The sequence below is a fragment of the Pteronotus mesoamericanus genome, unplaced genomic scaffold, assembly GCF_021234165.1.
Source record: "Pteronotus mesoamericanus isolate MK-2021 breed Mesoamerican mustached bat unplaced genomic scaffold, CSHL_Meso_final scaffold_705, whole genome shotgun sequence".
NCBI classification, from domain to species: domain Eukaryota; kingdom Metazoa; phylum Chordata; class Mammalia; order Chiroptera; family Mormoopidae; genus Pteronotus; species Pteronotus mesoamericanus.
In genome coordinates this window covers 6,762,632-6,783,579 of record NW_026555326.1, presented here as the reverse complement: position 1 = coordinate 6,783,579, position 20,948 = coordinate 6,762,632, and the positions used below count along the sequence as shown (strand labels likewise).

The 20,948-nt window shown below is 53.7% G+C and overlaps 1 protein-coding gene across 2 annotated transcripts; it reads right to left on the bottom strand.

The window, feature by feature from the left end:
- Positions 1-650: 650 nt before the first annotated feature.
- Positions 651-20,381, bottom strand: ETNK2 (ethanolamine kinase 2). 2 transcript variants are annotated; one of them, XM_054563223.1, is made up of 8 exons: positions 20,109-20,381; positions 18,263-18,522; positions 15,170-15,292; positions 10,542-10,684; positions 9,884-9,967; positions 4,856-5,001; positions 2,905-2,978; positions 651-858 (listed from the first exon to the last, which is right to left on the bottom strand). In XM_054563223.1, exons 1-8 carry the CDS (start codon positions 20,364-20,366, stop codon positions 786-788), a joined length of 1,161 nt encoding a protein of 386 aa, XP_054419198.1. In that variant the 5' UTR covers positions 20,367-20,381; the 3' UTR covers positions 651-785. The 2 variants fall into 2 exon arrangements, with proteins under 2 accessions (XP_054419198.1, XP_054419199.1); XM_054563224.1 differs by lacking the exons at positions 18,263-18,522; positions 20,109-20,381 and adding an exon at positions 15,378-15,489.
- Between the last annotated feature and the right edge of the window lie 567 nt (positions 20,382-20,948).

Below are 20,948 nucleotides of genomic sequence, written 5' to 3'. Positions count from 1 at the left end.
GAGGCCATTGAGAGTCAGGGGCGATGATCTCAGTCAGCACCTTCATGGCAGATCCTGCCCAGGCTCTGGCATGCCAGGCGAGCCCTGGCCCCTGGCCCCTCGACTCCTGCTAGTCTAACCCAAGTGGGTGGACATGAAGGGAGAGATCCTTGGAAGTGAGAGCCTGGAAGGCCAGGGAAGGAACAAGGCGGCAGGCTGCTGTCCCCTCCGGGCAAGCCAGAGAGGACGAAGCAGAGAGTCCTTGGACTGAGGTTTGGGAAGCGGTTATCTGATTGAATCTGGCTTGGAAAAAAGGATCTCGGATGAGGCAGCTGCTAGGGAACTGTTAAGCCCCTCCCCGCCAAGGTATTTACATCCATCTGTCAGAGTCGGCTTGGTGCCGGTTTGGGCTCAACACCTCCTCTGCGGGGTTTGTGGGGAGATGGGCTGGAGGCTCAGGGCACTGGAGGTAGAAAGACACCTCAAGGCAGCCCAGATTCCAGACTGGCCTGGGGCTGGCAACGCTGGGCTTCGCAGGGGAGGCTGTGGTCTGAGCTCTAGCTGGCTGCAGGCACTTTCCCCCAAGTCTGGTCAGTTAAAGGGGACCCCAGGGCTAGGTCCATCAGCCCTTCCAAACAAGAGAACGTGGTCACAGCAGCACCCACGGGGGGCTGGTGGAGTCTTCTCCCAGGATACCCACCTGTCCCCTCTCCCATTTTGTCCAATGGTATGGACCCCAGAGCAGAACCAAGCCCCAGAGAATCAGCCTTCCAGGCAGATGGCAAGGGGAGGGAGAGAGAAGCTGGTCACTTTGGCATCTCCAAGGCAGACACTTGAGGCTTCACCGTGAAGTACTGGTTGAATCGGATCACTGCGTACCTGTCAGAAGACAGGAGAACCAGGAGTGAGAAGAAAGCCATGCCAGGGGACTCGCACCAGGAGCGAAGCCTCTCACCAGCCCAGCCCATCCAGGTCTGTGCAGGTCAACACCAGTCTAGGCTGATTTTTAAAAAATTCAACTATAATTGTATTTTTCTTCTTAGAATTGACTGGACCAACCCTTCCCTAAACAAGGTCATTTAAAAAATTTTTACAGTTCAGTAACATTGAGTACATTCATACCGTTGGGCAACAGATATCTAGGATTTGTTCAATTTTATAAAACAATGCTACACCCCTGAAACAGCAACTCTCCACTCCCCTTGCCCCGGTCCCTGGTGCCACCATTCTACTTTGTTTCCGTAAATTTGATTAATTTAGTTACTTTATGTCACTAAATCATACAGTTTTCCTCTTTTCGTAACTGGCTTATTTCACTTAACACAATGTCCTGAGGTTCACCCACACTGCAGCACATGACATGACCTCCTTTCTCTTTAAGAATGAACGAGACTCTACTGCATGAATATACCTCGTGTTTTTTACCATTCATCCCTGCACGGACACTTGAACTACTTCCACCTCTTGGCTATTGTAAGTAATGCTGCCATGAACATGGGTGTACAGGTATTTCTTTGAGATCCTGATTTTAATTTTCTTAGATATATACCCAATAGTGACATTGCTGGATCATACAGTAATTCTATTTTTAATTTTTTGAGAAAGCACAGTATTGTTTTACCAATAGCAATGCACAAGGGTTCTAGTTTCCACATCCTTGCCAACACTTGTTATTCTCTATTTATTTGATAGTAGCCATCATAATGGGTCTGAGGTGATATCTCATTATGCTTTCGACCTGTATTTCTCTAATGGCTTTGAAGCTAGGTGGGTGATTCCTTTTGGGCTGAGGGTGGATGGAGAGGAGAAAGGTGAGGAGACTGGACCAGAATGAAGAATAAAATAATTTATGGTCTCCAGGGACACATGTGGGAGAATTTCCCCCAAAACTGGAATTATCTTCTGGAGGGCAGCTGCTACGTGAGTGTTCTAGGGACCCATCTGTATCAGTGTGCCAGCTGGTGGTGTTATGAGAGGCTGCTTTCAGCTTCAGTGAATTTTTTTAAGACTCTTCTATGTGTTTGCCCATTTCATGATGGGTGATTTACAAGCGCACCTGCCCACACCACGCTGAGCATTGGGCAATTTTATGCCCCACCCTCCCTATTCACCAGGTCTTGCCTCCAGTGACTTTTTTTTGTTTCCTCAGATGAAAAAAGTCCTCAAAGGGAAACATTTTGCTGATGTGGAAGAAGTGAAACAAAAACAGAGGCAGCACTAAAAAGTATAAGAATTGAGTTCAAAAACTGTTCTTGAGCAGTGGAAAAAATGTCTCAATAGGTATATTGCATCAAATGGAAAGGACTTTGAAAGTGACTGCAGTTTCAACACATAAGAATACACAATTTTTTATAAAAAAAAATCCCAGTCCTTTGAGTCCCTCTTCATAATGTACTTCACATAATGGGAGCCACCCCCTTCCCGCCAAGAAGTCAGTACTCAAGTACAGTGTTGGTACAGCCTGTACCACATCACTAGGGGCCGCTGAGGGAGGAGTTGGGTCTGGCACCACACAGGAAGCATTAAACCCCCGAGTGACCTCAGCAAGTCACTCCCACTCTCTGGAATGCTGACCTCTCTGCTATAAAATGCAGGCTGGGTTTGTGATCTTCCAGACTGATTTGTGACAATTCTGTCCACCACCGAGCCCTGTGGGTAGGGCTCTGGAGTCACAGGAGGAGACAGGGAAAGTGCAGCCTCCCACCAGGCAGGCAGGGAAGGCGCAAGAACATCAGGCTCCTTCTCAGTGCTGCCCTGGTTCCTGAGCCTCCCCTGGAGCGGTGACCCCACTGGCCATGGGCTGGGGACGAGTCAGCAGAGGAGTGGACTCTGGATATTCTATTTGGGCTGTCCTTTGCCCCCATGCCCTCAGCTCTTCCTCCCTCCGCGCCCCCCGCCCCACTCCAAGTTATCCCGTGTACTCACCTGAGGAAATCAAAGTCAATGGTGGAGAACTGGTTCTGGATGAGGGCCCAGAGTGCCCAGAAAAAGTGAGATGCCTGGAAATAGAGCAGAGAGGGTCAGCACGGTGATCCTCCCAAGCCTATCATGGACCCCATGTAGCTAGTCACGCAGTCACGCTGGAAAGCACGGAACCCGGTCTTCCCAGCACAGTTTGGGGAAATTCAGGTGGTCAGTTCACTACATAGCATTTGGGCACACCAGTCCCTCTAGAAAAAAGCAAGCAGAGATGGTTCTACCAACATCAGGAGAGGGCAGCAGGCTGGTGCTTCTAGGACTTTCGGCTTGTTCCCCAGACCAAGGAGAATTTTACCTCTGGCTTCTCTTGTACCAGGGCATCTCCTCCAGTCTTCAAGGACAGTGTATCCAGGGCAAGATGAACCTCTAAGCCAGAGCCCAGGCCGCTGGCCAGTGGAGGGGCTGGTACCCCTCAGCAGTGCCCTGGCCACATGGCCATCAGCCGTCCAGTCTGCTGGAAGAACCCCTACGGTGACCTTTTCCTCTTCTATCAGAGGGGGGTCGGGTTGGAAATGAGTGCAGGCGTGGGAATAAGCAGCCAGAATTCGGGCACTGACTATAATTTCAACTGCTTTCCCCACAGCCAGAAGCACCTAAGGGGCCCAGGTCACCGCAGGTTCCCGGAGCCAGAGAGCCAGGCTTCCTGCTGCCCACAGACAAACAGCAGTGACTTCAATACTTTTCCTGGCTGGGGTTTTCTGCCCCCCTCCAAGTCCTGCTTGCTCTGGGGTACTAGACTGTACCTCCCTGCACTTTCTGCCTTTTCAGGGCTTAAAGGGGGCATATATCAATGAGCAAGTATGAATGATTACTAAAAAATTTAGCAAGAAAAAGGCACTGGGTGGAACAGTTAAGAGGAAGAACCTGAAGGAGAATCAGCTTTGTACCAATGAGGAGAACAGAGGAGGCGATCCAAAACCCCAGCGCTGTGACGGGCTGTGAAACGCCAGGCAGCTGCCTTATCTTCTTGCTTATGCATGGCTGATGTTAATAAGGCCAGGGAGCAATCCCCTGGGCACTCACACCCGTGGAGACCTGGCAGGAACCAGGTACCTTGGATAAGCGGCACTCAAACTCAAGAACTGACAGTACAGCACTGGCTGGTGTGGCTCAGTGGATTGAGTGCTGACCCGTGAACTGAAAGGTCGCCAGTTCAATTCCCAGTTGGGGCACGTGCCTGGGTTTCAGGCTGGGTCCCCAGTTGTGGGGCATGTGAGAGGCAACAGATCAATGTGTCTCTCGCACATCGATGTTTCTCTCTTCCTCCCTTCCCCTCTCTCTAAAAATAAGTAAATAAAATAGTAAAAAAAAGAAAAAAAAGAAAAGAAAAGGAAAAAGAAAAGAACTGACAGCACAGCAACTGAAGCAGGAACAGTCTGATCGGAAAAGCTTACAAGGAGTCTGAGTCAGCAGAGGAAGCTAACAAGGAGGATTAAGCTGACAGTCTCTATCTCCTCTAAAGGCTTAAAAAAAAAAAAAAGAAAAAAGAAAGAAAAAAAAAAAAGAAGGCATGTGGTTAACTGTAGCATGAAAGGCTAATGTTAAACATTAGAAAGAACTACTTTTCTAAATGAGAGAACTACTAAAATTGGAAGCTGAGGTCTTTCCTGGAAGTAGTACTCTAAGAAAAGGGAGAACGTAGACCTGCTGGGGTAGGGGAAGCAGGAAACAGGGCACCTTAGTATTATGGGGATGCTCGACATGGTTCTTCCCTGACCTCACCTCTAGACTAGGGTTCAGGAGCACATGGCAGGGTTCCCCAGGAACTTGCACCTGACCCTGGACTCTGCTTCCTCCTCCACCACAAGGCTGTGAGAAGGCAGAAGCTGGGGGTGGGTGCCGCATCCCACCTCCTGGCTCCTCCTTCCTCTGCCCCCTACCAGTCACAAGCACTCACCAGGGCAAACTTGTTGACTTGCACATAGAGCCTCTCCACCTCCCTAGAGGTCACGGCCATCCCCTTTTGTGCCTGCAGGTAGTAGCGCAGCCACTGCAGCTGGGTCTCCCGAGCTGGGTACCGGCAGTAATCGACTTCATTCACACCTGATGGGGAGGCAGCAGCACAGAAGTTGCTGAGGGATGGCCCAGCTGGGGGCCTCCTCCAGCTCAGGTGTTCCCTGCTTCACTGAAAACCTCCATCTGCGCCGCCCTGTGGGCTGTGCCTAGAAATGCAGCTTGTCTGATCAGCTGTACTGTGTAAAGGGTCGAGCCCCACCCTGGCTGGGGGCACTGGGAAAGGCTGACTGGTGGCGGGGCAGGGGCCGTCCTGGGAGCGGCGGAGTGGGACGCTCCGGTCGCCCCTGTGCCCGACATAAGATGCCGCCGCACCGGAGGCGTTCGGGCACAGCCCTGAATCGGGGCCCCCGACAAGCTCTCTCCTCTCACTGGCCCAGAGCTCTTCACTGAGAAAGTGAAGGGGCCATTCGTGTCTCAACGCTGCTTCCTAGGCCAGTGCTGGGCTGGCTACTTAAAAACCACCGGGAGAGCTTGGTGACAACGTAGGTTCCAAGGCTCCCACCACCAACCCAATTCTCCACATGACTGGGAAATACAGACAGGTGTGGAAACCCTGTCCTGGACGGCCTGGATCCCTCTGGTCCTGCCCTCCCTTGAGTCCTCAAGTTGCCAGCCCAACACGCGACGGCCCCGTCGTGGGCACAGTGGCAGAGGCAGCAGCTTCAAAGTTGGTACAGAAAATGGCAGCTTATTTAAGACAGAACTAGGACTGGCCCACCCTCCCCAGTCTCTTCCTCTCTCCTTTCCTTTCTGTCCTTCCCAAACTTCCCTTGTATTTCTGGAAAAACATACTCAGTCTCCTAGGGCCCCAAGAGTACGGCTGGAAAGAATCTCCTTGTGCAGACGTGTAAACCGAGGCCCAGAAAGAAATTTGTTCAAGGTCACAGAGCCAGTTAGGGGTGGGTTCAGGGTTGGAACTCATCTCCCAGCACCAGGTCTCCTTGCTCCAGGAACCCTGGAAGTCCCTTCTCCTTAGCTCCCAATCTCCTCCCTTGCCCACCTCCTCTTCCCATGCCTTCTCCTTCATTCTCAACTTAAAAGCAGGATGCGATCTGTCCCTTTGGAGAAATTCCAGCTGGACTTCACTCTGCATGGTGGGTGAGGAAGACTTAAAATGCTTAAGAATTGTCGCTTCTGGAAAGGCCAGTGGGTCTGGCTGCTGAGCATGCATGGGCCCCGAGCCCGGCTGCTGCCAGCCTCAGCTCCATGCCACCCCCACAGTTCAGCTGTTCCGCCCAGCAGGGGCCCGATGGTCCCTCAGGGTCCCAAATGCAGCTGGTGGCCACTCTGGGGAATCATACCCTCAGGAATAATAAGCACTTGACAGACCTGTCACCTGGGGTTCCGGAAGGGTGCTGATTGACCTGAAATGGGCTGGAGAGTGGCTCCTAAGCCTCAGGGGCAGGCCACGGCATGCTGCGTGCCGCACACTGCCGTCCCGGGGATGTCCTTCCAAACCCAGTGTCCGGGGGCTAGCTTTTTCAGTCCCATCTAATTATTTTAACAATTCAGCCCTCATGCTGGAAAATTCCGCCCTGCTTCCTTTACACAAATGATTCTATTATACATACTGCGCCTTTGTAGAACTGCTGTCTACCCTTAGGAAACTCTTCCTTCTTTCTACCTCTTCCAGTCCTGCTCTGGTCTCCCGAGCTGCAGGACAGCTTCCCTTTCTAGTATCAGCAGCAAATACTAACATGCGTAGTACGTGCCATACCTATGTGTGTGTCTCTTATCAGTAGTATAAAGTAGGTACTATTACTATTTCCATTTTACAGAAGCACAGAGAAGGTAAGTAACCTGTGCAAGGGTCAGACAGCTAGTAAGCAACAAAGCCAGGATTTAAAGTTGTGTAGTCAACTTGTGGTCAAGATGGTGGCGTAGGCAGACAGGGCTTGCCTCCTCACACAATCACATCAAAATTACAACTAAAATATAGAACGACTATCACTCAGAACTGTCAGAAATCAAGTCAAATTAAAGTCTGACAACTATGGGATTAAAGAAACCACATCCATCCAGACTGGTAGGAGGGGCACAGACGCAGAACGAGCTGATCCCTCACTCACACGTGGTGGATAAAAATTCGGGAGGGATATCTTGGGAATGAGGAGTCCCAGCCCCACACCAGGTGCCCCAGCCCAGGGTTCCAGTGCCAGGAAGATAAGTCCCCATAACTTCTGGCTGCAAAAACCAGAGGGAGTGAGTTGGTGGAATAAACTTCTGGAGTCCCAGGCAGTTCCTCTTAAAAAACCCACACATGGACTCACCTACTCAGATTCACTTCCTCTGAGCTTCAGCACCGGGGTAGCAGCTTGAAAGGCACCAGTTGCATACAGAGAGAAACTGAAGTGTCTGGTATCAAGGCAAGCGGGGGCTACTGTCCCTTTTCTAAACCCTCCCCCACAGAGCCATATCTAAGACTCCCTCAACCTGGCTAATACTGTTTGACCCACCTTGGAGATCCCCAGAGACTCCACCATACCCTACTTACAGGCCCACCCAAGCTGCTTTTCCATATGAATGGCTGGTCTTGGCTCATGCTGCACAACTTCCTAAATTCTATCAAAACAAGCAACAGCGGGCCTCAGTGAGCCCCAGGCCCAGCACTAGCAGCAGCCAGCCTAGAATCACAGCTTGGCTTCACCTGGGAATCTACAATCCCAGCACAAGTAGCAGACATCTCAGATTGCTTTATAGCCTTGGCAGGGTGCCCTGGGCAAAACATAGGTGGGAGCTGACCTTGGCCTGCATCACCCAGGAAACCCCAGGGCCAGTGCACCCAGTGAATAGCTACAGACCATGTTGGAGCACCACCACCCTGCCCCTGTACAGCTGATCCTCCAGAGGGCAGAGGTACCAACCATGGTCAGTGGTCACGGCCAGTCCTTGCAGCTGACTGGCCTGGGTTATTCCCTCACATTGACCTGCCAACAGCAATCAAGGCTCAGCTACAAGATGAGGGTGTACTCAGCCCACACGAAGGGCGCACCTTGAGTACCCAGATTAGATGAAAGGGGAGGCTGTGCCATTGGGCCCTACAGGACACCTACTACATTAGGCCACACTACCAGAGGGAGTTATAGCAGCTCTACCTAATACATAGAAACAAACACAGGGAGGCTGCCAAAATAAGGAGACAAAGAGATATGGCCCAAATGAAAGAACAGATCAAAACTCCAGAAAAAGAGCTAAACAAAATCAAGATAAGCAATCTGTCAGATGCAGAGTTTAAAATATTGGTTATAAGGATGCTCAAGGAACTTAGTGAGGACCTCAACAGCATAAAAAAAGATCCAGTCAGAAATGAAGGATACACTAGTTGAAATAAAGAACAATTTACAGGGAAACAACAGTAGAATGGATGAAGCTGAGAATCAAATCAATGATTTGGAACATAAGGAAGCAAAAAAAAAAAAAAAAAAAAAAAAAAAAAAAGGAAACCACCCCAACCAATCAGAAAAACAAGAAAAAAGAATCCAAAAAAACAAGGATAGTATAAGCAGCCTCTGGGACAACTTCAAGAGGTCTAACATTCACATCATAGGGGTGCCAGAAGGAGAAGAGAAAAAGCAAGAAACTGGAAATCCATTTGAAAAAATAATGAAAGAAAACTTCCCTAATTTGGTGAAGGAAATAGACATGCAAGTCCAGGAAGCACAGAGTCCCAAATAAGGTAGATGCAAAGAGGCCCACTCCAAGACACATCTGAATTAAAATGTCAAAGGTTAAAGGTAAAGAGAGAATCTGAAAAGCAGCAAGAGAAAAGAAGTTAGTTACCTACAGGGGAGTTCCCATAAGACTGTCAGCTGATTTCTCAAAAGACACTTTGCAGACTAGAAGGGATTGGCAGGAAATATTCAAAGTCAAGAAAAGCAGGGACCTACAACCAAGATTGCTCTACCTAGCAAGGGTATCATTCAGAATCAAAGGGCAGATAAAGAGCTTCCTAGACAAGAAAAAAACTAAAGGAGTTCATCACCAAAACATTATTATATGAGATGTTAAAGGGACTTATTTAAGAAAAAGAGGATCAAAACTATGAACAATTAAATGGCAAAAGCTACCAATCTATCAACAATTGAATCTAAAACACAAACTAAGCAAACAAGAAGAACAGAGACAGAATAATGGATACAGAGAACATTTTGATGGTTGCCAGTTGGAAGCAGGGAATGGGTGAAGAAGTGAGTGGATTAAGAAGTACAAATAGGTAGTTATAGAATAGACATGGGGACGTAAAGTTTAACGGAGGAAGTAGCCAAAGAGCTTACACAAACGTCCCATGGACATGAGCAATGGTGGAGGAAATTGCCTGAGGGAGTGGGACGTGCTGGGTGGAGGTGGGTTAAAGGTTGAAAAATCAGGACAACTGTAATAGCATAATCAATAAAATATAATTTAAAAAATATAAAGTTGTAGAGTCAAGTTGCAGAGTACCTACTTTTAACTAGTTCCACCTAAATTATTTTCACAATGCCACAAGGCAAGTAGCTCCTTACAGCTTGTTTTGCTCCTTACCCGCACGCAGGGCCCTCATGTACAATTGCACAGGCTGTACTGGGTGTAAAGGAGCACGGACAAGGGGGGCAAGCGGAGGCTGAGGCTGCCCTGTGCTGGCCCAGCGGGTGTGCGCTGCACATACCCCGAGGAAGGAGTCTTTTTCTAATTCACATGCCAAAGTAAGTATCCTCAGGAATCCTATGGTGGGCACGTTCTCCTAATTCGTACCAAACTGCCATATTGGCTAGCAGGGGTGTGCTCTGCGTAGGTGGGTCCTGCCTCCCCAGGAGACCTGGAGCCCTCTCAAGGCAGCCTGTGTCTTCTCCGCTCTCGCACTCTGCCTTGATCTGGCCACCATCATAAGGAGGGGATATTGTGCACAGGCTAAGTAAAAATGCCCTCTCACCTGCAAACTCATTGAAATGGTTGCCAATGTCAAAAGCTTGGTAGTTGTAGCCGGCATATTCGTAGTCGATGAACCGTACATGACCTATAAGGTAGAGGAGAAGCAAGGAGGGTTGGTCCCAGGAGATCCGGACAAGCCTGGTCAAACTTCCACAGGCCTCTGGAATTCACTCACTGCCCCTGGCTGGCCACTGCAGCAACCGGCCTTACCCCAACCTCCTCAGCCGCACTTTTCTAAGCTGCTTCCATCTGTCTGCCCATTTGTCCATCTGCCCAGCTCCAGCTGCCCCTCTCACATAGCTAGATCCATGGACTCTCCCCGTCTAGAGACATCTATCCTCAGCATGGCTGAGGACCAGAAATAAAGCAAAGGGTTCCCTGGGTGAAGCTCTCATCTGGGCCACAGGAGGCTTCCCTCCAGAAAGGCTTGAGGCAGCAGAGTGCAAGCCCAAAACACTGCTGGGGGAGCAGCCGGGGTGCCCCAATGTTGAAGACCTCCACAAACCATGACTCTGCGTTCTTTCTTGACACAGACTTTTTTAAGTGGGAATGTGTCCTTTTCCATTTCTTTCCTACAAATACAGGGCTCCTTTTGTTTGTCCAAGTCCAAGCCTCAGGAACAGAACCCTGCTGGGCAGCCAGGGCCAAAGAAGCCGTACCTTTGGTGCTGTCATAGATGATGTTCTTGCAGAGCAGGTCATTGTGACAAAACACCACAGGCGAGTCCAACTGGGACAGGTGCTCCTTCAGCCAGGCCAGCTCCTGTTCCAACATCTCTATCTTAGGGACATCTGCAGAAAGGCTGGACAGTGGCAAGAAAGGTGGCCGGTGTGGGGAAAGCTGACAGTAAACAGGAAGGTGCTTGGCCTCAAAAGCTCTGAGCTCTGGCCTCCTCACTACCTCTTACTGCGGAGGGACCTTGGACAAATGGCCAATCTTCTGTCATCTGCAAAATGGCACTAAGGTCTCCCGTCCTTCTGATGTCCTGTGTTTACTCTAAGACAATGATTAAAACACTTGCTTCAAAGCATTTTGCAAAGCGCCAAAATCCCTGCCTGAGCAGCGTCCCTGCTACTTCGTGAAAGGGACAGGAAGGTGAGGAAGGAGGCAGAGAAGACGACGGGGAGGTGAGGGTGAGTGTCCAAGCTCACTTGTCTCCGATGAAGAGAACAAGGGCAGCAGGGCAGCCGGGGAGGGGCTGGGGTGCTGGCGCTCTCTTGAGGAGGCCTGGGGTTCGTCCTGGCAGGTCTCCCTCACGCTCTAGCAGCTGGTGTCACAGAGAGATCACAGAGTTTAACTTCATATAAGCAAGCAAAGAAGTTGCTTCGCGGGCTCACTCCTATAAGGCCAAGGGGACATTAGGGCCGTTCAATGGAAAAGCACTTGGTATTTAGCGCGCTAGTATCCTGCCCTTTCCACCTTCAACTAGGAGTGTGGGTTTCCTTGCCCAGACCCCCGCCAGACTGGGTGTGGGCAACTTGAGGGCAGGAACAGACACATGGCAGCCCTGCCGCACCCCATCCCACAGCACACAGGCGCTGCTGCTGAAAAGAAGTGCATGCTCATGGACGAACGAATGGGTCCATCAGAGGCCGTGGGGAAGCTCAGGACGATGCACTAGGCGCAGGGGCTCTGCACTGCGGTCCCCAGGAAGCACAGGTCCGCGTACACTGAAAAGCCCGAAAGTCAGCAGAGCCCTTACAACCCCAGAACCACTGACGGGAGGAGGGGACGGGGCTGGGGTTTTGTCTCCACTCATGTGTCTCCTGCTTGCTCTCCTGTCCAGGGCAGTGAGTGTGTGCAGGGGCTGAGAATGAGACAGGTCCTCCTGACCCTCCCGGGGGGTAGCCCCACCACCCTCTCACTCAGCCCAGAAACCGGAACATGTGGACGCATATTCCGCAATTAAAGTGTCCCCATGTCCCCCCGGGGAAAGGATGAGTGGGAGGCTTCCTTCCAGGCTTCAGAGGGTGAAAGCCAAGAGGATCTTAGGTCTCTAGTCTAACCCCATGGGGAAACTGAGGCTCAAGAAAGGGCAGAGTCTTCCCTAGAACCTCCAGATGTCTCTGGCAGAGCTGGACCCTCTGCTTCCTAAGGAAAGTGGTCCTCAGCCCCTCCAAGGATCTGAAATCAAGCCAGACCTCCTAACCACAAGGCCCTGGTGCGTCACCCCTGACCCCAAGACTTTACATAGGCCACTCTCAGTCCAGGCATCTGTTAGGGGCTGACCTGGGGTGGAGGCGACCTGAGGGAGGCCTCCCACTCGCTGCCCCCACCCCATCCATCCTCACTGGAGTTTAACTGTATCGACAGGACTGCATACAATGTATTCCCTTTTGGCTCTCCCTAAAAAGCTACCTTTTCTTTTAAAATTCTTTTTTTCTTGGACTGAGACCATCCAAACATAAGAATTAGAAGGCTTCCTTTGGTTTGCCTAGGTCTCGGCCTGAATAACAGAGCTTTGACATCCAAGATGCCTGCTGCCCAGGCCCTGACCTCTGTCTGACCCCCACACTACGCACCCCAAGGCCACACAGATGGTCACTGTGGGAACAGTCCTGACCTTCTCCCTCCCTCCCCCGAGCACCTGGAACGTCGCCAGCGGGGCCTCCTTCAGCCCTGACACCACCATACTCTCCTGAGGCTGTGGGCTGGGCAGAACGGTCGCCTCAGAAGCTTTCGCACGGCAGGCAGAGCTGCTCCCGCCCCTACGAGACTGTGGGAGCCAGGTGATGGCCTGGGAAGCGGCCGCTGCCCGGCAGGGGGCCACTCAGCTCTCGGGATCAGAGCGGGAAAGGTGGGCTTCTCGAAGGGTTCGCGCTTCCATTGCTCCGCCCTGAGTCTCCTCTTGAGGGCCCCAAAGCCATCATGAACCCCACACCCTCCTGGCCGCCCCAGCCGCCACCATGCTTGCCCCAATGCCTAGGCTGCCCCGTCTATTCCCACAAGGTCTCTGAGTCAGCCCCCTACACTCCAACCTCCAGGACGCCGCCTAGGGCAGTATTCCCCCCCAAAGTGGTTCCTTGGTCCCCTGTCTCAGAGTCACCAGGGGAGGCTGTGAAATGCAGACCCCTGGGGTCCAATGCGAGGCCTCCCATCACTCTCCAGGGTCACACTGGGAACCTGCACTCAGCAAGCACCCAGGGGAATCTCATACTCAAGTTTGGGGAACCCTGGTGCTGGATGTTGCCCATTCAGTTTCGCCTCTCCTCCAGCTGGTCTCCCAACCTCTCATCCCCACTTCTCCTAAGCCCCACCTCCACCACGGTCCTGGTCAGGTTACGGTACTGCCCCGAGTCCTTGACCCCAACACCTTCACAATTACTTTCCACTGCTGTGAAACGGAATCTTTGTTCCTTAACCTGACACTGAAGGCACCTCACAATCGAGCTCCAACTCACACAACCTCTGCAGCTCGATCCCCCAAGACCCCTCCCAAACCTTCCTGAGGACCCGCTCCAGCCGACTCATCTACTCATCATCCATGAGCAAACTGTGCTCATGCTACCTCCTCCAGCCAGTGCCTCCCTTCCCACCTCAGCCAGGCAGACGTCCCCTGGCTCTCTGACCCCTGGCACGCACCACATACCTGCCTTCTTCTATAGGCCGGTCTGCATGGGCAGGTCCTCTTTACCCAGAGAGTTTCTAAGCAACTAGTGGGCAGGGCCAATGTCACCTTTGTGTTCTTTATTGTTTTAAATCCCAATCAGTTAGTGTTTGTGAAATAGAGGATGGACTAAATCAGGGTTATCAGGCAAGTTACGGGGCAGGATTATCATGGAAATCAGGTGTCTCATCTCGTCCCTGGGACTGCTCACCACAGCCTGCTCCGGAGCCGGGCAGGCAGTTCAGGGCAGGCATCATCCCCTGAAGAGGCTCAGAAAAGGTAAGCGATTAGATTTGTCCAAGGTCAAAGTTATGATAAGAACAAGGGGAATTTGTCAGTTCTTCTCCAGAGACCACGCCCCTCCCAACAAGGCCACCCCCCCACACCAAAGGTTACACAGTGACTGCAGAATCAAAGAAAGCTGCAGTAGCAGGGGTTATGCTTGAGCATCACACCTGGACTCTAGTCCTTGAGCTGCCACTGATAGCAATGACCTTGGGCAAGTCTCATCCCTACTCTGGGTCTGTTTCCTAATCTGTCAAGTGGAAGTGGTGGGCTGGGGGAGGTGAGGGTCCTGTTGGCTCAGGTACGGGGGACTCTGCTCTCTGTGTGCTGTTCTTGTCCTAGGGGGCAAGGCGGTTCTTGTCCCAGAGATAACACTTGCCATAGAAGGTCTAAACATGGGCCCTGCTGAACAAACAGTCCCGAAGCAGCACTTGATAATCCTTACGTGGCAGGACCCAGATAAAGCCACTGTATGTGGGAGAGTGGGAAAGAGATACGCAATCAGGAGAGAGTTCGTTATTACTGTCTTGTCATCTGTGAGGCGGTAAGGAGATATCCTGCCCCAAGCCTGTGTAACCCACTCCCATGAACATGGGAGCAGGGCTGTTCAAGCCTCTTCGTGGGGGGAGCAGGGTCACGCCATTCTTTCTCCTCGCCCCCACTGCTGTCTCGGCACTCAAGGGGATGCTGGTGAGCCAGGCGTCTGAAGGCTAGAAGGGGTCTGACGGGGTCTCAGGTGGCTGGCCAGAGACTGTAGGGAAGGTTCTGGGAACCCTGTCTTATCTGGGGAAAGGTGATGTCAGGATGGATGAAGAGAACAGAAAGGAAACAGCAAGCTGTCAGCCTGAACACGGTGGAAAGCGGGGTCCCCAGGGGCATGTGGGGATGAGAGGCATCCAGGCAAGTAGTGGAGGTCTTGCTGTCCCAAGGGCTTGTCAGCAGACGAGCTGACTTCTTCTGACTGACCGGGACTCAGCCTCACCTCATTCTCAGAGGGCAGGGCCCTCCCTTCCCATGGCTCAGAGGGCAGCTCAGGTAGACAGGGCGCTGGGCTGGGAACAGAAGCCCTGCCTCTGAGTACCGCTGACACTGGGCAACGCTTCGTTTCTGGGCTTCAGTGTCCTCTAAGTAAACCGGGGAGGCGCTGTCCCTGACACTAGGCCCTGCCATAACCTGAAGACTCAAGGAGAAATAAGCACTTGAGTCTAAAACTGTGGGTCTAAGTTCCTCAGATTTTCTCAACTGGCCCAACTCTTCTTGGGGACAGAGGCTCAGCAATCAGGACTGAAACCCCTACACCTCCCGTGGGGTGGACTGCAGCAGAAGAATGCGGAATAGGAGCACATTAGAGTGGTAGAGACAGTGGCAGCCTTGAACCCTCCCAGAACTTTGTACCTGGGGTTGATCTCGTTCTTCACAAGAGTGAAATAACTGTGCATCTTGTGCCAGAGGGTGGGCTTGGGCAGGCTGCCGTTGGTGTGGATGGTGTGGATCTTTGCCATTTCCAAGGCGATCAGCCTACAGCACAAAATAGGAAGAGCAGAGTATCAGTGTGGGGTAGGCCCTCTCTGCTCAGCCCCTCCTGACCAGAAACGGGTCCTACCCTGTCCATAGGGACTGGCCAGAGGGCAGAGTGTGTGGGATTATTATCTCAAATCTTTTATTTAAGAGCTCTCCACCTCAGCAGAAGGCAGGAAAATGAGATACGGCCTTTAACCTAGCAGCTCCCTTTCCAGAGCCAGAGCTGGGGCTGTTTCAGGTAGCAAAAAGGCAAAGCAGTGGACTGTTGGCCACAGGTCAATGACCCTACCCCACGCGAAGGTCATGTACCCACAGCAAGCCCTGAGGACAGAGGGGTCACCAGAGTATGGGGCGGTACCTCTCCTCCCCCCTTGGACTCTGACCCATGCCCTCAGGGGGAGGTGAATGCAGGGCACCAAGGGATTGGGGGACGGTGATGCCAGGCAGGGAGAAGGGGCTGCCTCTTATCAGCCTGGCCAAGGTGGGGAGGGCGGCAGGCAGGCCCAGGGCAGCCCCTTCCTCTGCGGCAGCAAGTTGATGATGCTGGCGGCCGGGTGCCAAGGACGCAAAACAAACCAGTGTTCTATTTTCAAGTTCTCCTGTGGACATTATCCAAGGTCCCAGGAGAGAGGGAGGGGTGGTGGGGAGAGGAGAAAGCAGCCTGGGGAGGACTGCTGGGAGAGGGCAGCGGTACAGCGGTACAGGGAGGACTCGCTGGTCAGAGAAGGGGGCCTTAGTAAGAACCTCATCATCTGAGGCCCTGTGTCCCAGCTGGGCTCCCCCAGGCCCCTGTCAGCGCTCCCTCTGGAGCCCCAGAGGCTGCCAAGCCTCCAACATTCAAGCTTCTTTCCCCTCTGCCTGTTGCTGGAATAATAATCACTGGGAAAGACAACAAAGGAACTGGCGGTTTGAAACCTTGTTGCCAAGATGTTCCAGGGACACCCCCTCCCTTGCCAGGTACTGGGAAGAGGCAGGCGATCACCCAACAGGACAACAGGGCGCTCTGGGGGCTCTTCAAGAAGCCCCTAAGGCTTCCACCCCCTTCATGGGTAGCGGGGGGCAGAGGGTGTGGCAGCAACTGCGTGGCTGGGGGATGAAGGCTGTGCTTTCAGAGGCCAGAGGCCCTGGAGTAGGAGGGAGCCCCCCGGGGTTTGGACGAGGTGGGGAGACAGACCTGAGACCCAGGCCTCCCCTTCCCAAAGGAAGATTCTGAATAGAGCACGAACAAACAGAGTGTTTCCTTGAATATCAATAAGGTTGTTGTCTGGAATAGCAATGAAAGTTAACCTCAACACTCAGCATTTTTATGCTGCAAAGCCTCAACAGCAAAGGTTGGGAGGTGGGGTTCAGGGCAACACAGGGAAGTGGCTCCCAAAGGCCGCCCCTGCCTTTCCTCGGAGATCCACCTTTACCCCAGAAAGATAATGGTCTATCCTAGGATATGTATCAAGAGAGGGCTACCTCCTACACTTTGGCCAATTTCTGGCTTCCTCCAAATGTGAAGTTTTTATTATTGAACCTGAATCCTTCAATCTTCCTGACAATGGTAATTGTTTTCATGAGAGGATGAGTGACAGGATCAGATTCACAGGGACGGTAGAAACTGGGAGTAGTGAGGATCTGCCAACTTTGGAGCTTATTTGCACAAGAGCTGGGAGGAGCAGGTAGGGGAAGCCAGGACAGGGCCCCTCAGCCCCCACCCTGCTCTGATCTCACTTCTCCAGGCAGGGTGCACGGTGGAGCTGCTCAGCTGGAGCCAGAGAAGCCCCTCACATGGATATCCCCCACCCCCAGACACAAACTCGCAGCTACAATATATAACTCAATGGAGTATGTTGGGGCCTCACCAGCCCCAGAAGCAGTGTTCAGGAGAACTGGTGGGTGAGGCTCTTAGATTCCCTCCTTCCAAGTCCCTAGAGCACCTGATAGGGGTTCCCTGTGCATAGGGCAAGCTGCACTAACTCAGGGTTACCTGCAGCAGGGGAGGGAGCAAAGAAGACTGTTGGTCTACTCTTTAGGTGGGTTTTATTGTTGCCGCTCAGAATTTGGAAGGCTCCTTATCCATCGCTGGGACAGGACAGAGCCCAAAGGTCCTGGGCACACCCCTGGGCCATGTCCCCCATGTCAGGAATGAATTTCAGCCCACCTGGGCACTCGTTCTAGTCTGAGAACCCTGCATATGGACATAGCACTGGAAGGATAAAGGTGGATCCTGCCTGACCACCTTGCCCGGCACACTCAGAGGAAAGAGAGTGCACCATGCGCTTCTTTGGTTCTCCTCCTTCCAGCCCCACGGCCATAGTATCCAAAAGGCTTGAAGGTTCTACACATGTAGGCAATTAACAGGAGTGGCTCCTGTTAATGACCATGGGTTCTGTGAGCTTGTGGCAGCCTCAGCAGCTCCCCAAACCTGGACTCCCACCTTATCAGGGAACCTGGAAGGAGTTCACACTGGGGGAGGAATGGCATCTCTTTGGGCTGCTAAAACCATGCTCAACCTGAGAGAGCCATTTTCCTAGCATGTCTGGGCTCTTGGCAACAGGGGAGGAGCAGGAAGCTCTGACCACTCTGGGGATTTGGCTCATATTTCATTTCCAAGGCTCAGAGACGTTTCCAGGTCAGCCTGGGGTGAGCAGAGGGCTAAGGCATGGACCAGGAAAGGGATCCCTGCTGCATTTCAGGAGCCAGGTCCGTTGGTCCTTTGTTAACCAAAGTTCTCATGTGCCTCCCTCAAGAACTCATCCTTTTAGCAGACTGCCAATGAAAATTTATTCAAAGCCATAGTTCCTCTCTGAATAGCAATGCACATAAAACACGTACCCTTTTTTCATGCAATTTCAGGGAGTCCACAGATCTTGTGACTCATTCATGGACTGCACTCTACACCATGGAAGCTGGCCAAGGATTTCAAAGCCCAAGGCCTAAGAAATCATGGAGATGAACACTACCCCTGGGCACCGTCCTCACCTGAAGAGCCGGGGCTCACGGATGTGCTCAGGCCCCAGGGCCATGCCCGGCATGTACTCATAGCACAGCCCATTCTGGAAGGTACAGTAGAGTTTGGGGGCACAGCCATGTGCTCGCAGCAGCTGGAAGTTTCTGACCTCATTCTCCCGGTCAATCAGCAACTCCGTCCGCTCTCCGTACACCCGAACCAGCACACAGTCCCGCATGTCCTCTTCCACGTAGCAAGCCACCAGCTTGTTGGTGATGCCATCAGTGAAGCGCTAGCATGGGGAGAGGGCAATGCAAGGCTGCGTGGGGCAGGATCTCTGCTCTTGTCCCACAGCTGCCTGGCTTCATCACGGGTGTTGGAGCGTGACCACACAGAACCTCGTTCTTTACCCTTGCACTTAATAAAGAGTCCAACACCATCCCCAATGCTTGTGATAAACCAGAGAATTCAAAAACAGTGGCAGCATGGGCTCACCCGGGTGCCCTCACTTCTCCCGGGTGTGCCTCCAGGGGATGGGATTTGGTGGTGGAGGAAATCTGCACACCACTTGGTGGTTAGAGGCACTCTTCCTCTCCTTCCTCCTCTACCCTGGCCCGGCAAGAAACCTCCATGGGCCAGAATGTGGCAGAGGAGGGCCAGGATCACCCAGGACATCCCCACCCAACTGCCTCTCACCACCTGTAGGCAGAGGGTTCTTTGCTGTCCCTCCTGCCCATGCACGGTGTTGAGGTTGGCACCCACCCTGGGGCTTTGGTGGTCAGAGCTCCTTAGGGCCTCTGAGTTCCATACCAAAAGAGACAACGGACCCAGCGCTGGGAGACGAGGGTCTCGGAGGGGGTGAAAAAGAGGAATGAACTACGGAATTTATAGGGCACAGTGTGTCAGAGCTGAAAGGAGCCTTAGAGGACATCTGAACTAATTCTAGGTGGGGAAACTGAAGCCCTAATATGGAAGGACTGGTACACAGCATGTTAGGCCAGTATTGGAATAAACCTCAGGCCTCCTTGATGCCTTGACACTTTTACTCCAAAGTAAGCCTTTTATTTTGAAAATGCTACCTACCCACCCCTCCCCCCACACTGGGTCCTGAACCTCCCAGACTGTTCTTCATGGGCAGTAAGCCCCTACCACTCCATCACAAGCTGCAGGTGCCCCTGCCCCTGACTCTTCCTCCACAGGCAGCTTCCAGAAGGGATGGGAGGGCAGGCAGGTGATGACTCTTTACTGAGGATGCAGGTCAGCTGGGGAGGCAGCCTAAGGCTCCTCAGTGGGAGGCTCTGCCCATGTGTGTGTGCCTGCTAATATGCCCATCTTGGGGTGGGGAGGCGCCACGTTGGGGGGACGGGGGGGCGCTAAGCCAGAGCCAGGGCGACAGGGAGGACTCCCACACAGCGCAAGGGCTGGCCGGAATTCCAAGACCGGCAGGGGCCAGTCAGAGCCTGGCGGCTTTGCTACCCCCACAGGGTGCAGAAGGGGCAAAAACACGTGTGTACGTGTGTGTGTGTGTGTGTCTGTGAGGAGCAGCGGGGGGTTCCTGAAAAGTTCCTGCCGCCGCAGGTTTCAGAGCCGGCTGGGTAGGCGCCCAAGGCCAGCCGGTGGGGAGCCAGGGGGCAGCGGCAGGACGCGACAGGGGGTGGGGCCCGCACGCGCAGCACGCGGACAGCGGGCAGGTGGACCTCGGGGGTGCCCGCCCGCAAGCCCAAGTGGAGCGGTGTGTGTAGAGGGCACAGGAGGTGAATGGAGAAGGAAACACACATACAAAACCCCATCTCAACCCTCCTGCGCAGCGGCCGCGCCCCCCAGGACCCACGCCCGGAAGGATGCGCGGTTCGACGTCCCGCATTCCCTCTTGGTTACCTTGGTCCGAACTTGCTCGGGTTTCCAGTGCGGTCGCAGCTCCTGAATGAGGCGCAGGGCTCCGGGCAGGATGTCGTCCTGGTGCACAGAGATTCCAAAGTACGGGACGGCGGCGGCCCGCAGGGGGCCCGGCGGCTCCCGGCAGCGCGCGCCTGCCGCCGCTCTCTCCTCCATGCCCCATGAGCACTGCGGGCCGGGCGCGGGCCTCCTCAGGTAAAAGGGCGAGCGCGGCACCGGAGCCGAAGGGGGCGCAGCCATTCCCAGCGGCCGCCCCCTCGGAGCCGCCGCGCGTACGCTAGCCCCGGTGGGGGAGGCCCCGGCTCGGGGCGGGCGGCGGCGTGGTGGGGGAGGGGCCGGGGTCAGGCCATGACTCCGGAGCCTCTGCCCACCGCGCTCGCTGCCTTGTAGCCTGCAGCCCCTAGCCGACCCGGGAACGCCGGGGCTGGCCGCGATTGTGACATCACGGGCGCGGGCCGCGGGGCTAGGGCCGTGGGAACGCCCCTTTCCGCTCCCGCACGGCTCAGGCGGGCGGGAATGCGGCCGCCGCTACCTGGGGCTCGGGACGGGTTGACGCCCCCGGGAGGGCCGCGGCGCGGGGGCGGGGCCGGGGCTGTGACGCAAGGGTGGGGGCGGGGTGGGGCTGGGGCTGGGGCCGGGACCGGGGCCGAGATTAGGGGGTGGGGCGCGCTGGGGGCCCAGGTCCCGGATTTCCCCCACGTAAGGGTACTCCTCCCCCTCCTACCTGGCTTCCTCCCTCCCACCTGGCTAGAGCTTCTCTCCCTGGGGCAGGGTCCGGGAGGGCTCTTCCTGCGTCCCTACTCCATTCTGCTGTTGGGAGAT